The sequence below is a fragment of the Sminthopsis crassicaudata genome, chromosome 1, assembly GCF_048593235.1.
Source record: "Sminthopsis crassicaudata isolate SCR6 chromosome 1, ASM4859323v1, whole genome shotgun sequence".
NCBI lineage: Eukaryota > Metazoa > Chordata > Mammalia > Dasyuromorphia > Dasyuridae > Sminthopsis > Sminthopsis crassicaudata.
The window spans coordinates 252,169,620-252,190,064 of NC_133617.1; the positions used below are offsets into that span (position 1 = coordinate 252,169,620).

Genomic DNA, 20,445 nt, shown 5'->3' on the forward strand with positions numbered 1-20,445 from the left:
TCCAGACAAACTATGAAAACAGAATATACAGTCTGAAAGTAGAATGTGGATCTAAATACCCAGAAGCACCTCCAACAATTAGATTTGTAACAAAAATTAATATGAATGGGATAAATAATTCCAATGGAATGGTAAGTTGAAATCATCTCTGCCAAACTCCATTATAGAAGGTTTTAATAATGTTTTGGAGGAAAGATACCCTTAAACTTACAGTACAAAATTTCTTGATTAATATTTCAAAAAAATTTTTTTAATTTATTTTAAAAAAAAAAAAAAAGAAAGAAAAATAAAGAGAAAGAAAGCAAAACAGAACAGAACATTGGCATATGCCCAGAAGAACTTCAGGGAGGATTCAAAATATATAACAATAAACTTCCAGTTCAAGAAAGTATATATAATAGTAGTAGAAGAAATTATATTCATGAGTGTCCACCCTTTTTTTGATTCCTTGTAGGTGGTTCTTTTATTCTTTGTTGCACACTTTTTAAACTTTATTCTTTTTTTCCCCTATCATCCTTCCCACCCTCCCCTAAGCATGCTATAGTTAAACACAGAAGCATTTAATAGATGCACACATGTGCACGCTCACACATACACATTTTCATCCTCTCACCTACCCACAGACCTACACATATGCATATAGCTATATATACCAATATTTAGGTGACACACATACATATCTATATATACTCAGATACACACATTTAGCCATTTGCAAATATACATCTAAAACAATATTAGTATGATTGACATAATATAGATTTTTCTCTTGAATCTTTTTAAGTTTGACTTTGTGATCAATAATTATTAGCCATACTTTTATTTTTTCTAATAAATTCAACTCCTGATCCTTGTTGTAGTGTTTGTGTATATTATTTCTTCTTTCCTATCCCTGCTAATCCTTCTACTTTAATTCTTCTTAATTTATCTTGCTATTAACTCCCCTCTTCTCTCTCTCCTTGCCGTGGATCCCTCCCTTGTCTTTTTCCCTTACCTTTTGCTTCCCTCTCTGCCTATCTCTCCCCCCCCCCCCCCTTATTTATATATTTTGGAGGATATTATACCTTTATGGTATTGTATATGTAGTGTTGCTTCCTGGTGAGTAGGTTTTTCAGAACTATGAGCCCTCCTCCTCTCTCTAATGCACTTTGTATATATTCTTCCTCAGCACCTCATTTGAATAAGTCTTTATTTTTAAGATACCCAATTACTGATGTCAGTCTTAAACATATGGTAAACATTTCCATGTAAAAAAACAGTTTGTCCATATTAAATTCCTTGAAATTAATCTTGGATATTGACTCTTACATGTTAAATTTTCTTTTGAGTTCAGGTTTGGTATATAGAAAGTCCTAAAAATCTTCAAGTTTATTAAATGTTCATTTTTTTTTTCCATTCAGTATTATGGATAATTTTGCTGGATATTATATTTTGGCTGCAGATCTAGTTCTTTTGATTGTTGATATATATGATTCCCAGGATCTATGGTCTTTCATTGTGGCTGTTGATAAGTCCTGTTCAACTAATTATAGCAATACATCTAATTATAGTTCCAGCATATTTGAATTTTTTTTTTTTTTCGTGTTTCTTGCAAAATTTTCTTCATCTACTTTCCCCCTTATGTTTTATCACTCCAGGACAGTTTTCTTGGATTACTTCTTGCATTATTGTGTTAAGGTTCTTAACCTTTTTTTAGTCACAGCTTTCAAGTAGTCCAATTATTCTTGGTATTTTTCCCTTCTTGATCTTTTCTTCAGATCTGTTGTTTTTCTTTTTCTTTCCCTTCCTCCCTCCCTCCCTCCCTCCCTCCTCCCTCTCTCCCTTCCTCCCTCCCTCCCTCCCTCCCTCCCTTCTTCCCTCCCTCCCTCCTTTCCCTTCCTTCCCTTCCTTCCCTTTGGCAGTTGGGGTTAAATGATTTGCCCAGGGTCGCACAGCTAGGGAGTGTTAAGTGTCAGAGGCCAGATTTGAACTCAGGTTCTCATGACTTCAGGGCTACTGCTCTATTCACTGTGCCACCTAGCTGCCCCTAGATCTGTTGTTTTTCTTAGAAGATGTTTCCATTCTGTTCTTTTTCATTCTTTGTGTTCTATTTTGTTATTTCTTGGCCTCTTATAGTTTCACTAGCTTCCCCTTACCCAGTTCTAATTTTCAGTTACTTTTGTGTTTATGATTCTATCCCCTTCCCCCTCCCCCAAGACAATTGGGGTTAAGTGACTTGCCCAGGGTCACATAGGTGGGAAGTGTTAAGTGTCTGAGGCCAGATTTGAACTCAGGTCCTCCTGACTTCAGGGCTGGTGCTCTATCCACTGCTCCACCTCGCTTCCTCTCTGTTTCTTTTTTAGTTGTAACTTGTTTTCATAATCTTATTTTTATTGAATTTTTTTTTTTTAAGTTTTTTCTCAGTGTGTCTCATTTGATTGTTAAATTCTTTTTTGAGTTCTTTTATAAATTCTCTCAGGTTAAAGAACCATTTAATGTTATTCCTTGGAGTAGAATTTTATTTTCTTCTGTGTCTTCCTCTGAAGATCAACCCTGGTCTTCCCTATTCCCATAGTAAGTTTCTGTGATTGGGTTTATTCTTTGCCAGTTAAATTTTTTTTTTTTTTTTTTTTTTTAAATGGGATTCTCTCAGTCTTTCCTGACTCAGACCCTGACTTTGCTTGCTGTTCAGGAGATTAAAGTTCCTATGGTTCCTGCTTAGTCTCCAGACAAACCCAGCTAGCCCCAGGGGTTCCTACTTGGTGTTTCTGTGGAACTAACCTGGAGGTGTTTGCAGTTCACACTGGTTAATCCCCAGCCTGTCATTCTGATCTCCCTGATTTCAGCCTGTTATGCCATAAGTCTTCTTGATTTTTCACCAATCTGTGATCTTCCTGAGGCACAAATTTATTATTGGTGGGGAGATATTTGGAGAGCTTTTGAAATTTATTGACACATTCCTCCATTTTCCCAGGATTCTCCCTTGGTTAGCATTTTTTTTTTTCCCCGATGCTGGGGTTAAGTGACTTGCCCAGGGTCACACAGCTAGGAAGTGTTACAAGTGTCTGAGACCATATTTGAACTCAGGTCCTCCTGAATTCAAGGCTGGTGCTCTATCCACTGCGCCACCTAGCTGCCCCCTTCGCATTTAAAAAAAAAAAAAATCTAGTTTCTTGTGTTTCTTTTTTTCTGTGTGGGTGTTTTTTTTTTTTTTTTTTTTTTTTTTTTAATAAACTTGGCTTCTGTTTTATCAATAGAAATTAGTTTTTTTGGTGAAGTTCATCTTTTTTCCTTTTTTTTTCTTCTACTAACATGTTTATTTAATCTTACACTGAAAGAGCAACTGTGCATTTGTTCTCAAAATCAAATTAATTCACTCCATGCCTCTTTTTTGAGGTTTTCAGAAATTTTATTGGGGCTTTTCTTTGAAGCCTGGGATAAGAATTGAGGATTAGGACTTGAAATTTATAGCCCAACGTAATGGTGCTCTGCCCCCTCAAATCATTTCTGTCTATGATTAGGGTCACTAAATAGCTTTCAAAAATCAGGAGTATCAATCATTTCTAATTCTGAAGGAGTTAACCTCTCAACAATTATCTTTCCAAATCAGTTTATTTTAATTGAAATTAAATGACGATAGATATTTTATTAGTAGACATAACTTCATAAAATTTTTATAGCATAAGAATGACCCGCTTAAAACATTATTATCATGGAGGATGGAGGAGTGTAGTAGGAAGAAGTAATGAAGCCTAGCTTCTTCATATCTACTTCATTAAAGTTCAAAGAAGCATGCAAAACTGAGGAGTGATCCTGAAGTCTAAGGAGAAACTACTTCCTTGAGCCTTAATTTCCTCATCTGTAAAAAGAGATTTGAGGGCAGCTAGTTGGTGCAATGGATAGAGTACCAGCCCCTGAAATCAGGAGGACCTGAGTTCAAATCTAGCCTCAGACACTTAGCACTTCCTAGCTGTGTGACCTTGGGTTAGTCACTTAACTCCAGTTGCCTCACATGAGAGAGACAGAGACATATATTTGGTTTTGATGGCCCCTGAGATCTTCTCCAGTTCTAGATGTGTGATTTTATGCAGTACAGGCTAGGATTTGCAAGACTTAAGACTGCTTGAGGATAGCTCTTATTTAAAACTTGATTGTACATTTTTGCCTCCTATTTATAATTCCCTCTTTCATGATAATTTATATTTACATAAATATTTATATTTTTCAAAATCCTTCATTCATTCTCATTTGATTCATAAGACTATTATGAGGAAGGTTGTATATAAGTCATGTTAGGATTATTTCCTTTTTACTAGTAGATCAATTGACGTTCTTTTTAAAAAAAAAATAGCTTTTTCTTTTTCAAAATACATGCAAAGATAGTTTTCAATATTTACCTTTGCAAAACCTTGTGTTTCAAGTTTTTCTCCCTACTTCTTTTCCCACTATTTCCTTTTCTCCCCCCACAGCAAGTAATCAAATATAAGTTAAATATGCACAATTCTAAACCTATTTCCATATTTATCATGCTATGAAAAAATATGTATTTTAATATATATATATAAAATATATGTATAAATATTTAAAAAGGGGGAAAAAAGAAGCAAGCAAACAAAAACAACAGAGGTGAAAACAATGTGTTGTAATCCACAGTCCCCATAATCCTCTCTCTGGGTATAGATGCTTTTCTCCATCACAAGTCTATTGGAATTACCCCAAATCCTTGATTTTTTTTCACTGTTCTGTCTTTTTTTTTTTTTTTTTTTTACCATATATTGTGCTTTGAGACCTCCAAATAAGCAAATAAGAAATGTTAGTTGAATTGAATTATTGGCTTCATCTGTAATACAAACTGTTTAACCCTGAAGGGACTTTGGCTTTTAATTTTTGTAAGCCTCATGCTTAAAACACATCTATTAGCAGGTACTTTACTGAATGTTTGAACTTAACTTTATTATCTTATACTTTTTTCATTTGAAAAATGAAACAATGCTTGGCATTTAGGGGTGTGTGTGTGTGTGTGTGTGTGTGTGTGTGTGTGTGTGTGTGTGTGTGTGTGTGTGTGTATGGGTATGGGTATGGGTATGGGTATGCCTAGGCATCAATTATTTGCTTCTGATAATGCATTTTGCACTAGTAGATTTTGTAGTATGCTTTTAAAATCGTATTTTTCTGTGTTTATAAAATGAAACTAGGCAAAAATATTACTTATAGTGATGTTTCATTGTATAACACAAATTATTAAGTTTAAATGCTGCAAGATCTTAAGTTTGGGAGATTATTGTGTATTGTAAACTGATGAATTGCAGGTTTTATTCTGACATGATATTTATTTTCCATTTATCTTCCCCATATTTCACCCCACCAAGCTCTTTATTGAAAATTTATGAAATTCTTGTGGAATCTGGTGTTTCATGAGATTTGCAGTCTCTTTTATTTAACTACCATTATACAGTGGCAATATTTGTTTCTGTTTTAGAAATATCTTGGATTTCTTTCCACTAATTTTATAAACTCCATCCAGTTATAGAGACTTTATAATAGTCTTATAAGATTGAATTATAAACACAATTATATAACATTTCCTTAATTTTTAATAAATATTAAGAGAAATTCTTCAGAGAATCTATTAGATAATTCCAGTTACTGTCTTTGTAATGTAGAATGTATTACATTAATTGTGGTCAGTGGAAATGATAATAGAATATCTTCTATATAGAAAAGAGATAAGCTTTAAAACAAAGTTTACTGTACAGTAGAAATATAAGGGACATTAGTGCTCTTCTAATCCAGCATTTTGATATTATAAATAAGGAGGATTAGATCCAGAAAGGTGAAGGAAAGAGTCTTGCCCAAAGTTATTCATTTTATCTGATTGTTTTCTATTATGAAATGAAATACTTATAATTGATAACAGTGTATGTGCTTATTTTGGACTTGGGAGTAGTCAAAAGGGAGAAAAACAATGAATCTTCCTTGTTTTTCTTTGATAAATCAACCCCTATCCTGGTGTCATTTTTCCTTCTTTCAGGCCTTGAACTAGTAATCAGTCCATTTCAGTGATGTACTGTGGTCTCTTCTGCCTTTGAATTCCTTGACCATTGTATCATCTGATATCTTCAGGGTTGAGAAATTTATTTATTTCCTCCCCTCCCTGATTTATCCAAATAATGCTCAACTTTGGTCTTCTATAGATTTGTGTTAACTGACCTTAATTGGGCTCATTGCTTTACAGTCTTCCTTTGAATAGTCCCTTACTGAGTCATATTTCTTTTGGTGGCTATTCCAAACTTAAGCTTCAGTTTCCCATTCTACTTTCATTCAAAGGAAACCTTTTATGGAAATCAAGGTCACCCATCACAAACTCTCACAACTCCACTTTTTAAAGTCTTTATTTTTTTCATGTTCCCTTCTTTTTTCCCATAGGCTTCAGAGGATGAGGTAGCTTTTTTTTTTTTTTTTTTAATTATTTTTTTATTTTTTATAATATTATCCCTTGTATTCATTTTTCCAAATTATCCCCCCTTCCCTCTATTCCCTCCCCCCATGACAGGCAATCCCATACATTTTACATGTGTTACAATATAGTCTAGGTACAATACATGTGTGTAAATACCATTTTCTTGTTGCACAATAAACTTTAGATTCCGAAGGTACATGTAACCTGGGCAGACAGATATTAGTGCTAACAATTTACATTCACTTCCCAGTGTTTCTTCTCTGGGTGTAGCTACCTCTGTCCATCATTGATCAACTGGAAGTGAGTTGGTTTTTCTTTATGTTGAAGATTTCCACTTCCATCAGAATACATCCTCATACAGTATTGTTGTTGAAGTGTACAGTGATCTTCTGGTTCTGCTCATTTCACTCAGCATCAGTTGATTTAAGTCGGATGAGGTAGCTTTATACAAAATCACCCCCTTCCACATTATTCTTTGTGATTTCACTCCCTAGTTATTGTCTAATGTCCATCTCCTTCTATTGATTCCCTTCCTATATGCTTAAATATATATTAATTGCCCCCCATTCTAAAAAACCTCCCTTGCAATCTTAAGCCTCATCATTTTCTACTCTTCTCTTTCAGTGCCAAAATTGAAAGAACAAAAAAAAGAAAGAGTAGTTTATACTACTGAAGTTTGGTTAGTCAGTGTAAATCTTCCTTGTAAATCTTCCCTCTCTAATTTTTAGGGAGTCATTTTGTATGTATGTGCTTTAATTTGATCTCTTTGACTTGACTCTCCTCTCTTTGCACATTCTCTACCTTTACAAACTCACAGCTTTAATTGACATGACATATTTTCTAAATCTGCATCTCTAGTCCTGACTTCTTTGTAGGCCTTCAGTCATATGTCTTCCATGTTTCCAAAACTGAATCTTAACTATTTTCTCAACTAGTCCTTATATCTCCTTCTCTGCAAGATTGTCAACCATAAAAAATTTCATTGAACCCTTTCATTAAATCTCATTTACAACATTTCATTTTAAAGCCCTTTTCAAAATAAATAAATAAATAATAAAAAAAAGAATTGATTTTAGTTTGGCACGTTGTCCTCTACTTTATTCATCCCTATAGCTATAGTATTTTATGTATATCATTTATTTGTGGTCTTTCTTTTTTTCTTTTAGGTGGATGCACGGAGCATACCAGTGTTAACAAAATGGCAAAATTCTTATAGCATTAAAGTTGTACTTCAAGAGCTAAGGCGTCTAATGATGTCCAAAGAAAACATGAAGCTTCCACAACCTCCAGAAGGACAAACATACAGCAATTAATTTTAACAAATCTCAAACTTATCTAAACCAACAACCTTCTACTCATGTTAATGTCTTGATTAAATCTCACAATGCAAAACCCACACATTAAAAGAATTCCAGCTGGTATACATGACCTGGACATTTGTAAGAATATATTTAATATATGTACACCCATTATGTTTTCAGGCACAATGGGAAGAAAAATGCAGCACAATTTTTTTTTTTTTTTCTCTTATCAAGGCACTATCATTTAAGCATAAACCTGGAGTACTCCAAATGGAATTCAGGTTTTACAAGATGAAAGCATGGCAAGAAGTGTCAGATTGCTGTGGAGTAATGTATGTTTCAGAAATCTAATTTCTCAAGAAGGAAAATTATAAATGGCATGCTTGATCCATCTTGCTTAGTGAAAGAGCTGCAATTTAAATTGTTTAAAGTAGCAGGTACAATAAATACTGTTGCTAATTTTGTTTAATTTTTGAAGAGGTGTGGGTACCGACTACTAGTAGTAACAAAGAGTATGTTCAGGATTGTTTTGATACCTGTATTTATAAAACGGGGGGAGGGATTAAGGGAGGGAGATGGATTTCTGTTTTAAAGCAGCTCCTGTGTGTTACATGTAACAGACATGGTAAATACTTGTTTACAGTCTTTGTTATGATAAACCATGAATTTAAGTTTTAAGTGAAAAAACAAAGGAAATAGGTGTATGGATATGTGATTCTGAGATAAAAGTTAGTCTTAAAATGTAAATAAAATGTGGAAAGTATCCTCAGAGACTGTGCCATTTCTATGATATTGCTGTATTATATGTACAATAATTTGCCGAAGTAGCTAAAATCAGAATTATTGTATCCTGTTGATCTCTCTATTTGTTCCCCTATTTTTGTATGCTAGTTAATTAGGCCTTTGGTTATAATTGCACAGGAGCAATTATATAATTGATTTTATCCTGAGAGAATAGAAATCCCTTGTATTGTGTTTTTAAAACCTCACAATTTTTAATCACACCAGAATTTTCAACACCTGTCTCTTATACTGTTGTTTTCACACGCTACTTTAATTTTTTTTAAACATCTTTTTTTTTGTTTCCTCTAACATTTTTCTGTAAAACAGGTTGTTCCCACTAAAATACTCAGTTACATGGAAGTATATAAGCATGTCTCTTCTTTTGACTATACTGTCAGCCCTGACTGCTTATGGTATGAGAATGAATTTCAACCATACCACATCCAAAACATTTCCAGATCATATTTTCATCCTATTTAATAATGGTTTTCATATTAGCAGCCTTGGTGTTTTTCTGTTTAGTTTGTTGAAATGATTGAAGTTAACAGAGTTTATAGCACTATGTTACTGTTCTTTATCAGATTATGTAGTTCATCAGTGTAAAAGATACTTTGGTTAAATTGATCTATTTTAATATACTTCTAACCCTTTAATTATAAAATGATTCACAAGAAATAAATTATAATTATAATGTTACACACACATAGGCACCACTACTTATGTGGTGTTAAAAATGTTTTGAAATAATTATTACTGATTTTAAAATATATTCTACTTCTAAAATGTTAATTTTCAAATAGTTGGAGAAGAAAGGAAATTGATGTGGTTTGCCATAACATTTTGTTAAGGTGTTCATGGAACTTGGACAGTCTCAGTCAGTGTGCCTATGTATGATAAGTGCTTTTTCACTGTGAGAAACTGTCTTGCCCTACATGGAAACTAGTAAAGTATAGTAGTGGGAATATAAATTATTTACTCTGGGAACTTTGTATTATTTTAAATCATCTGTATGCTGTTAAAGTCTTTATATACTTGTGAGGTTGGGAAACTAGAACTATGTTTTCTTGTGTTCCTTCCTCTCAGGCCCACAATTGTGTTCAAGTGTTGGTTTTCCAGTTATATGTTGTCTAAGTTAAATCTGCAACGTATATTTGTCATTAATTTTGGGGGACTATGGATTTCTGCAGAAACTTGCATGCCAATTAACAAATTTAGGAAGCAGAATCCATTTTTGCATGCTACAATTGAGCTGTATGTAGCAGTCAAAGCCATGCTGGTTGGTTATAGAAGGGGGATAATGTAGAGCCACTCCTACAATAGAATAACATCTAAACAGGGCAGTTTTTATGCAATTTTCCCTTTGTCTCTCTTGAAAAGAGGCTAAGGTTCTAGGAGTGTATAGTCTTAAAAATTTTAAGTGAACTGTAAAATTGCCTTAGATGATTGTTTAAAAAGTTAGTAAGTGAAACCCTTAAAGGGTAATCATATACTAATAAAGGATTGTAAAACAACTTCTTCTTGTCCTATTAGGTCAGTGTTCTCCTTTCTGAATTGGTCATATGTTAAACTCTCCCCCTGTGGCCCACTGGATCTGAACTAATGAGATTTATATTCATGGACATAATATGATTTTCCAATGTTTTGGAACAACCATTTACAACCTTACAAACATCTATATGTATGGCACAGGGCCTCATCATGACATTAAAAAAATAGAATAGTTTATGTGCTTAAAGAGTAGCTTAGCTTGGCCCATGTATATTCTAGCAAGTAATTTCATAAGAAAAACATGGCATAAGGTACTTAAACTGATAAAGTGAATGTTCTTATTTCTTATGCATTTTATTGACCAATGAATATTTAATTTTACTTAAATACACTAATATTATCTGTATAATTAAGAAGGAACAGCTAGAAAACACTAGTTGTAAAAGATTTTCACATGTATGACAATATGTTGACAATTCTGATTGTGTTAATCCAAAATGTAAAGACTTGATGTCATAGAATTTGGTTTAGTAGGAAAATAAATGTTCCAAATATGTTTATATTTTTAAACTATACAAGCAATAATGATAATACCAATTTAGTCTAAGGCTTTGTAAACATTTAGGAAAACTGAAATTTTATTTCCCAAATCATTTTTTATAGACTCAAATTTTAGACATATAATTTTGTAAGCTTAGGATAAGACTAATAAATGATTTATTTTGTAGAAAGATGTAAAAGGCTAAAGATAGGAATGAAACAGAACATGTACCTTAATTGTGTGCTTCTAGAGTAAATTTAATTTATGAGTTTTGGCTTATTTTCTTAGATATCAAAATGTCAGATTATTTTTTGCTAAACATGTACATTCTAGTGTATTTTATGCATATCTTATAACATTAGTACATTCCATTAGAATGGAATTCTAATACTTGACATTTTTATTTTTATTTTTTACTTATGTCTCCTTTCCCTAATCTCATTCTATAGTTGACAAATAACCATTACTTAAATTTTTTCCAAATTCTAGCTTGATAGACGTTTTCCTTTTTTTTGTTTGAACATTCAACTTTCAGGGTTTTAAAAGTGTATGTATATATACAGTGTATGTGTAAAGCTATACATGGAAAAGGAATGTACAAAGTATATTAAGAGGAGGGGTTGGTTACATGGGAAAATTTGGTTAAATAATTTATATTTTTTTATAATGGTCTTTCAAATGAGAATGAATAAGTTTTATCAGAAGTTACCAAATATATGAAATGGGAATATCTGTATGATAGTGCTACTTAGAAAATGCTAGTGGTTTTTTTCTTTTCTTTCTTTCTTTTTTTCTTTTTTAAAAAGTAATTAGAATCATGGAAAATGACAACAGAATGGTTCCCATGAACCATTCTAGAGGAAGTCTGATAATTAGAAAGAAAGAAATCAGTATATAAAATTAATGGGAAAAAAATGGTAAAACTTTTGAGAAACAATGCTGTTGAATTTGTACTTTTAAAAAAATAGATATGAAAACTCTACTGCTGTTAAGTACTAATTGGGATGTATGCTATCTAAAATGTTTAATTAGCATATATACCCATCATGTGCTAGGTCTAGTCAATAAAACTCAAACCAGGTTAATTTCTGGTTTGTGCAAGTTTTTGATGAATCTCAGTAATAAGTCTGTTTACAAATGTTAAAAAAAGACCCTGAGGGTTTACCCTTCTAGAGTGAATATTTGAACAAGTATGTAAGTATTGTATAAGTGTCCTTTTTGTTGTAAACTGTCAGTTATGAGTCCTGAAAGAACCTGGTTTGGGTTCTAATTAAATTAATATTTACTCTTGTTTTTGCTGAGTAACTGGTGGTTACTTTCAAGGTTATTCAATTAATTATTTGAATGCCTAATATATACATGGCATTGTGCTTTGGGGTTTGAGAGATAAAAGTAAGACATCTTGGAGGAGCGCGCATTTATTAGAATACAAGTAACAAATATAAGTTAATCATTGAAGTGACCTTTAATTTTTTTTTTGTGTGTGGGATATTGTGGTCTGTTGCTTTGCAGAAGAGTTAAACAAAAGTGATTTTGCCAAAATCATTAGTTTTTTTTTGTTTGTTTTTTTGTTTTTGTTTTTGTTTTTGGCTAGTTTAAGGGAAGGCTATCTGGTAGTGCTATTGAATGGAGCGTTGAGGGGTAACATGGCTAACAAGGAAGCAACTGACCTGTTCAAAATAGGAAGGGGAAGGAATTTAATCAGGGATGCCTCCAAAAGACTCCAGCCTAATGGTTTCCAGGCCTTGGTGAGAGGAGTTGGTACATGTTCACACTTCCCAGTTCAATGACTGGAACATTCATCAAGAAAACTAAAGAGAGTCAGTATTTTTATATTGGGAGGGGTATAGTCCTGCTCAAGAATCTTGTGTTCTCACTTCTGATGAGAGAGATACTTGTCCAAAAGAGAGGAGCTGAGTGGCTAGGGCAGAAGCAATCTCGTAGGAAAGACCTAATATATGCATATTTACATACTCTCAATTGATATTTTTGAATAAAGAATTTTGTAGTATGAAGTTGGTAACATTTTTCTAAAAGTAATTTGAAGATATGACTAAACTTATTGAACTCCTGTACAAGACTAAATAAAGATACCTAAGGCATTTTGGGGGATTTGGAGGGGAGAGAGGGAGATGGGGAGATGGGCAGCTAGATGGTACCATGAATACAGCACTGACTAATCAGGAGAACCTGAGTTAAAATTTAGCCTCAGACACCTAACACTTCTTCGATGTATGATCCTAAATAAGAAATGGATTTGGAGGGAAGGATAAATAGTTTGTTGTCACAGGTACGTGGGGAACTGAAAGCTTTCATAATGGAGGTATTTGAATTATGTAAGTGAAGTAAAATTTTGTGGGAAGATGGTAGGCAAGTATATATATATGCGCTTTTGTGTGTACACACACACACACACACACACACACACACACATACACATACACACACTAGTGGAATTTCTATTAGAGTTTGAGGACAGAGTCAAATATTTGGTTACCTTTGTGACCTTGAGCAAGTTTTCACCTTTATGGATTTTAATTTCATCTGTTAAATGAGAAGTTTGGATGAGATGATTTCTAAAAATTTATTTAGCTCTTGATTGTCTCCTCAAGTGATACTTAAGTCTATAAAGATGCTTAAGTATATTCTTTCAGAATATATGGTTAAGAAGATTGGTAATTGAATTTTTAAGTACTTTTTAAATTTAAAAAAGACCCCTATAAATTAAAGTCCGTTCCAAATATCCAAAGATGTTTTCATTAGGCCAATGGTTCTTAATCCTTTTTTGTTGGGAGCAGGTAAGTGGATAGAGTGCTGGGCCTAGAGTCATTAAAATCTGACCTCAGACCCTATCTATGTGACAATGGACAAGTCATTTAAACTTTGTCTCACTTTCCATATCTATAAACTGGGGAAAATAATAGCACCTACTTCCTAGGATTATTTTGAAGATTAAAATACCATATTTCTAACATACTTTGCAAACCTTATGGCATTTTTATACATGTTAACTATTATGTCATGGAAAGTGTTATTGTGAAGATTAAAGTGATACAATATTTCTAAATTACTTTGCAAGCCTTATGGCATTTATATACATATTAACTATTATGGATCGCTGTCAATATGTTGAAACCTGTGAACCCCTTTTCAGAATAAGTTTGTCAATAAGAAATAATAAAGTTCAGTTAGATGTTAGTGAAAATAAAGATGGATTTCCCCCCCCCCCCAAAGTTAATACATCCCCTGAAATTTATGAATCCCTTTGGGGGTAGGGAGATCCATCAGCTCTAGGTTAAGAACTTTTGCTCTAAGAGCCTTTCTAAGGTAGCTAATTTAATTTTAATTTGCAGGTGTAACAGAATTTTGTTTTATAAAACAGTTCTCATTAATGTGTAATTAGCCTGAAGACTTCAGGTTTTTGTCTCCCAGCCCCATGGGTCCCAAATCAGTAAATTTCTGTGCTGTCAGGGGGAGGAGTATTGTGTGATTAAAGGAAATTTTAGTCCCAATTATCAAAATATTAGACCTTAGGAGAGCCTCAATTTCCTCAATAAATTGAAGTTAGACTAGATTATCTCTATGGTTGTGTTCATATCTGCTGTTTCAAGGAGTTTGATTTTAGGAAAAGAGAGATGAGAGTCTGAAGGTACAGTAAAATGGAGGTGGTGGTTTTTTTTTTCCCCCAATGCTAAGGCAAACCTGAACACACACACACACACACACACACACACACACACACACACACACACACTCTCACACACATACACATACACACATATATAAGGCAAACCTGAACACACACACACACACACACATATATATATAAATGGGCTAATAAAACAGTAAGTAGTGAGGGCTGTAGCTTGATGCCTGGAGACTAAGATGTACATTTTACTAATTGCAGTAGCTTGATGCCTGGAGACTAAGATTTACATTTTACTAATTGCAGTTGTGGTCTCAGGAATACTGCAAAGAAATGTCTTTGTAAGCCTTTAAAGTGTTTTATTAACACATTTTTATCATACTTTTAAAAGAACTTGCAAAGCTATCTGTTGATAGTTTTTCAGTCACATCCAATTCTTTGGCTGACGTTTTTCTTGGCAAAGATCCTGGAATATTTTGCCATTTTCTTCTCCATTGACTTGTCCATGATTACATATCTTGTGAATGTCTGAGGTTGCTTTTGAACTCAGGACTTCCTGTCATCAGGCCCAGTAATCTTTACACTGATTCATCTAGCTGCCTCAACTTTAGAGATGTAAATGTGTGAAACAAGTTCTGACTATTTGATAGAATTTGAATCCAGTTCTCTTGATTCCTGACTCAGCATACCATATTTGTTTTGCTTTATAATGTGTTTTAATGTATTAATGAGTTATTGAATATATAGGAAGCATGATGTAGCAAGATCCCTAGTATATAATATGGATTTTTTAGTGCAAATTTAATCTAGAAAACTCATCTTATTTAGGAAAAGATTAAACCACTTCTGTTTAATGTTTGGTACTTTGATCTATGATTTTATTAATGTGGCTAGTTCTTCCACCATGAAATAGTATAATCTCTACATACCTTTTTGATCTTCCTTTTTGTTCATGCTTTTTCCAATTTAGAATTGAGGGATTATACTGTTAATTTCTGTCAACTGCTGTACTATCTAAACCATTATACATTGCACAGTTTAGTCCCAAATAATCTTAATTGTAATAGGAGTCAAATTAAGATTTTTGATTAGAGCTAAAATATGAGCATTACTTTAACATTAACAGTTTATTAAGCTTGCTAAAAATCTACCATGTAAAATCAGAAATCTTGGATTCTAATCCTGTTTCTGGCACTAGCTAGTATGAATTTGGGAAGAGCAATGTAGTTTTCTTAGGATTCATTTTCTGTAGTAAATTGAGGAAATTAAACCAATTCTTAACCCTTCAAATACTTGACATTTTAATGTGATTCTGTATCATGATTTAAAATTTTTTAATTTAATTTTTTGTTTGTTTTTCATCCCTTCTATTTCCTAATATATTTTTCTCTTCTACTTCCACATTATAAGCTGTGTTTTTCCTGAAGTCTTTTATGTCTACAAAGAAGGGAGATACTTTCTCCTGTCTTTGTTGCCAAGATAGTTATAGGAATAAACAATGTTTAGTTTTATTTATCATTTATTATTTATTAATTGGTGGGATGATTGAGGTTAAGTGACTTATCCAGGGTCACACAGTGACTCAGTGTCTGAGGCTGGATTTAAATTCAGGTCCTCCTGATTTCAGTGCTAATGTTCTATCCATTGCACCATCTAGCTGTCCCCCAATGTTTAGTTTTAATTATTGTAGTAATTTATGTCATTTTCCTGGTTTTGCTTACTTCATCTGCATCAGTTCATAAAAATTTTAACCTGTAATCATAATTAATTATGATCCCAGTAATAATCCATTCCATTCATGTAAGACAAATTACTTAGCATTTCATCACTTTATGGGTGATTTACTACTTTGTTTAAAATTCTTTCTTACCAAAAGGGCTCCTATAATATGTTGATGTGTTCTTTCTGTTAACTGTTCTTTCTAACTTTGTCCTCTGGGATACATGCTTAGCAATAGGACCTTTGGGTTTGAGGGTATTAATATTTTTTTTTATGTTTTAAAAAGTAGTTTAATTCCAGATTGTCTTCTATAATGGTTGAACTAATTTATTCATGGAGTCAGGAAGATTTGAATTTAGACTCCACTTCAGAATCATTTTACTAGTTATATGGTCTTGGGCAAGTCATTTGACTTCTTGTTTGCCTTAATTTTATTATCTGTATAATGAAGAGGATAATATCCTCTTCCCAGAGTTGCTGTGATGATAAAAATAAATAGTATGTATAATATTTCACATTCTTTAAAACACTGTATAAATGCTATTATTGTTTTTTTAAAAATATCCAAAAATTCTTGGAAGGATATTTGTTCCAACTGACACTTTTTAAAATTATGATTACTGATTATGAGCATAAAACCTTATGATCTAATTTCACAGATATAATGCAGCAGTATAATAGTTCTGAGCAGGATAGCATCAATTGTTTTGTCCTTAATATGCTCTCTGAAGTGGCACTGAGGAGAGGCTATGAAAGGACATAGAAGGCACAGTTCCTGTCTCTAGGTGTTTAATCTTCTTAAAAAAGAACTTTATTGAAAAGACAAGAAAAATGAAGCTCATTGCACTATGTAAAGTCATGCAAAAACAGATTCCTGCATTAGCTTATTCTTCTCTCCCCCAACTCCCCAGTCACTTCTCTCTCTGGCATGTGGTGATAGCACGTTTCATCATGAGTCTGCAGCTGTTTAATCATAGCTTTACGTTTAATGTCAACAAGACACTTGAAATCATTAGGACTGCCATCCTAGTCATGACTAGGTTAACTTTGAGAAGAGCTAGCAGAGAGATATGTAGAATCATGACCAGAACTTTTACTCCTAACCCATTTATAAGTCTTATGGTCCAATTTTACATATGATTAAAAGTGAGAGGGATTTCATGTGCCAGTCACCAAATATTTAAGCACCTTCTATGTGTCAGATACAGTGCTAACCGCTGGAGAGAGAAACTCAAAAGCTGCCAAACACCAGTCTCTGATCCTCTCCCCAAAAAGAAAAAAAAGCAGTTCTGCTTTCAAAGACCTGAATGTTATAGGGAAGAGAGCATGCAAGCAACTATGTACCAATAATATAGAAGATAAATGGGAGACAATGGAAGGCAATAGCACTAAGGAATCAAAAAGGGCTTTTTATAGTTGGTTTTAGCTGAGACTTGAAGACAGAAAGGAAGATAAAAAGTTAGGAAGAGTTTACTCAGAAGTAAAGAAGAGGAGAGAATTCCAGGTCTGGGAGATAACCAGTGAAAATGTTGGGATTTGGGAGCAGTCTCGGGTCTGCATTGGTAATGGGGCCAGTGTCAATGAATGACAACCTGGTGGGAAGTAAGGTACAAGAAGATTGGAAAGGTTATGAAAGGCTGTAAACATCTAAGAGGATTATACATTTGATCCTGGAAGAAATAGGAAAGCACTAGAATTTACTACTTGGAAGAGAGGAGAGTAGGAATGACGGAAACATGGGAAAGAGTAGAATTTTAGGAAGACTTGGGACTGGGGTTTAATACTGTTCAATACAGTGTAAGTGCTTAATAAATGCTTGATTCTGCATAATTTTTTTTCCTTGAGGCAATTGGGGTGAAATGACTTGCCCCAGGTCACACAGCTAGGAAGTGTTAAGTTTATGAAATCAGATTTGAACTCATGTAGGTCATCCTTACTTCAGAGCTGGTGCTCTATCTACTATGCCACCTAGCTGCCCCTTCCACTTAAATTCTTAAAAGTATTATGACTAAAGTCAGAAGTAAAATGAGATGGATCAGGTGATCTAGCTCAGATTTTGACTTGGAACTTAACCATTGTCAACAGGTATAGTGCTGATACTATGCATCATGTTTTAATTTATACTTAAAATTTCCCATTTAAAGAAATATTTTATAAGCTTTCATTAGCTGGTGATAATTTTTTTGGTGATATTTCCTTAGTATTTCGTATATATTTCACATATATTTCATAATAGCCAATATTAGTAGTCAACATTTATTAAGCGCCTACTACATATTTGGCACCTTGGCTAAGTATTCAGGTTATGAATACTAAGAAAAATATTCTGCCTTCAAGGAGTTTATAATCAAGTGAAGGAGGATAATACACAAAAAGAAAGCAGAATAGGTGGAAGGGGAGAGAAGCTTCCTCTGGGGGGCATATGGGAGTTAATCAAGAAGTCTAAAAGCAATGTAGCTAGTGGGAAATGGAAACAATTGTGCTGAGCCCCTTCTCTAAATGTTACCTTGATTAGTTTAATATTTCTTTCTCCTAGTAAAGATGACCTGTTGATAGCAAACTTGACTTGCCTTTCATTTAGCAGCAAAGATAAATGGGAGCTATTCGTGACTGGAAAAAGTACTGATATATACATTTTTAAAATTTTCAAAAGTTTTTTTAAATTTTAAAATTATTTCCCTCGCTGAAATTTTTTAAATATTGTTTTTATTTTTTAAAGTTTGGGTTCCAAACTCTCTCCCTCCCCCCTCCAAGACAGTATGTAGTCAGATATATGTTATACATGTGCAATTAAGTAAAACATTTCCATATTAGTCATTTTGTACAAAAAGACACAAAAGAAAAAAGAATGAAAGTTAAAAATAGGATGTTTCAGTCTGTATCCAAACAATCATTTTTTTTCCCCCTCTGGAGGCAGATATAGTATGCTTCATCATTAGTCCATTGGATTTTTCTTGGATCATGTGGCTGAGAATAGCTGTCATAATTCTTCAAGCAATATTGCTGTTACTGTGCATAATATTCTTTTGATTGTGTTTATTTCTCTATAAGTTCATATAAATCTTTCCTTGTTTTTCTGAAATTATCCTTTTGTCATTTTTTTATATCACAATAACCCATTACAACTCTATTACAGCTTGTTTAGTCATTCCCCAAATGATAGGTATCTCTTCATATTTCCAATTATTAGTCAACTTAGAATACAATATTTTTGGACAAATAAGTCTTTTCTCCGTGGTTTTGATGTTTTTAGGATATAGAACTGCACTCGTATTGTTAGGTCAAAAGCTATGCATGGTTCTCTAGCTCTTTGGGCATAGTTCCAAATTGCTGTCCAAGATGTTTGTATCAATTTATGATTCTAGCAACAACATATTAGTGTTCCAGTCCCCCCCCCCCTTCTATTCCAATCTTTGTCATTTTCCTTTTCATATTAGCCTTTCTGAGAGGTCTAAGGTGGTACCTTGAAGTTGTTTTAATGTGCATTTATAATCAGTTATTTAGAGCATTTTTTTCAAAAGATGATAGCTTTGATATCTGAAAACTGCCTGTTCATATTCTTTGACCATTTATCAATTGAAGAATGACTTGTATTTTTATAAATTAGATTCTCTATACATTTGAGAAATGAAGCCTTTATCAAAGATACTTATTGAAAATTCTCCCTCCCCCTTTTCCTCCACTTGTTTTCTGCTTTCCTAAAAATTTTGATTGCATTGGTTTTATTTGCATAAAAACTTTTAAATTTTATATAATCAAAGTTATCTATTTTACATTATAGTGTTCTCTACCTCTTGTTTGTTCATAAATTCTTTCCTTCTCCATAGGTCTGACAAACTATTTTATGTTCTCCTAATTTGTTAATTATATCACCCATTTTGGCTAAATCATGTACCCATTTTGACCTTATCTTGGTATACCAATGTATATGTGTATATATGTGAAATGTTAGTCTATATTTAATTTCTGCCATACTGATTTCCAATTTTCTTAACAGTTTTTGTGAAATAGTGAATTTTTGTTATAAAAAATGGGATCTTTGGGTTTATTATGTATCAGATTACTATTGCCATTTATTATAATGTAATTTGTACCTAATCTAGTTCATTGATCTACCATTCTATTTCTTTGACCAGTACCAGATAGTTTTGATAATTATCATTTTATAACAGTTTGAGATCTAGTATGGCTAGAATGCCTTTCTTCACATTTTTTTTCCCCCATTGATTCCCTTGATATTCTTGACCTTTTGCTTTTCCACATAAATTTTTTAGGATTTTTCCCTACCTGTATCTGACTTTTTTGGTAGTTTGATTGGTATACACCTAATAAGTAAATTAGTTTTTTGCAGAATTGTCAGTTTTATTATATTGACTTGGCCTACCCTACCCATAAGCAATTGATATTTTTCAGTTGTTTAGATCTGACCTTGTGTAAAAAGTGTTTTGTAATTGTTTTCATACAGTTTCTGATTTCTCTTGACAGGTAGATTCCTAAGTATTTTATCTTGTTTACAATTATTTTAAAT

The 20,445-nt window shown here is 33.0% G+C and overlaps 1 protein-coding gene across 3 annotated transcripts in view; it reads left to right on the forward strand.

Annotated features, from left to right (window-relative positions):
- The window catches only part of UBE2V2 (ubiquitin conjugating enzyme E2 V2), a 54,465-nt gene extending 45,956 nt beyond the window's left edge, over positions 1 to 8,509 (forward strand). For all 3 annotated transcript variants that reach the window (XM_074278039.1, XM_074278048.1, XM_074278028.1), the window contains 2 exons: positions 6 to 131; positions 7,606 to 8,509. In XM_074278039.1, the coding sequence (XP_074134140.1) occupies positions 6 to 131; positions 7,606 to 7,752 (273 nt within the window). In that variant the 3' untranslated portion in view covers positions 7,753 to 8,509. The remainder of the gene's footprint in view (positions 1 to 5; positions 132 to 7,605) is intronic.
- The last annotated feature ends 11,936 nt before the right edge of the window (positions 8,510 to 20,445 follow it).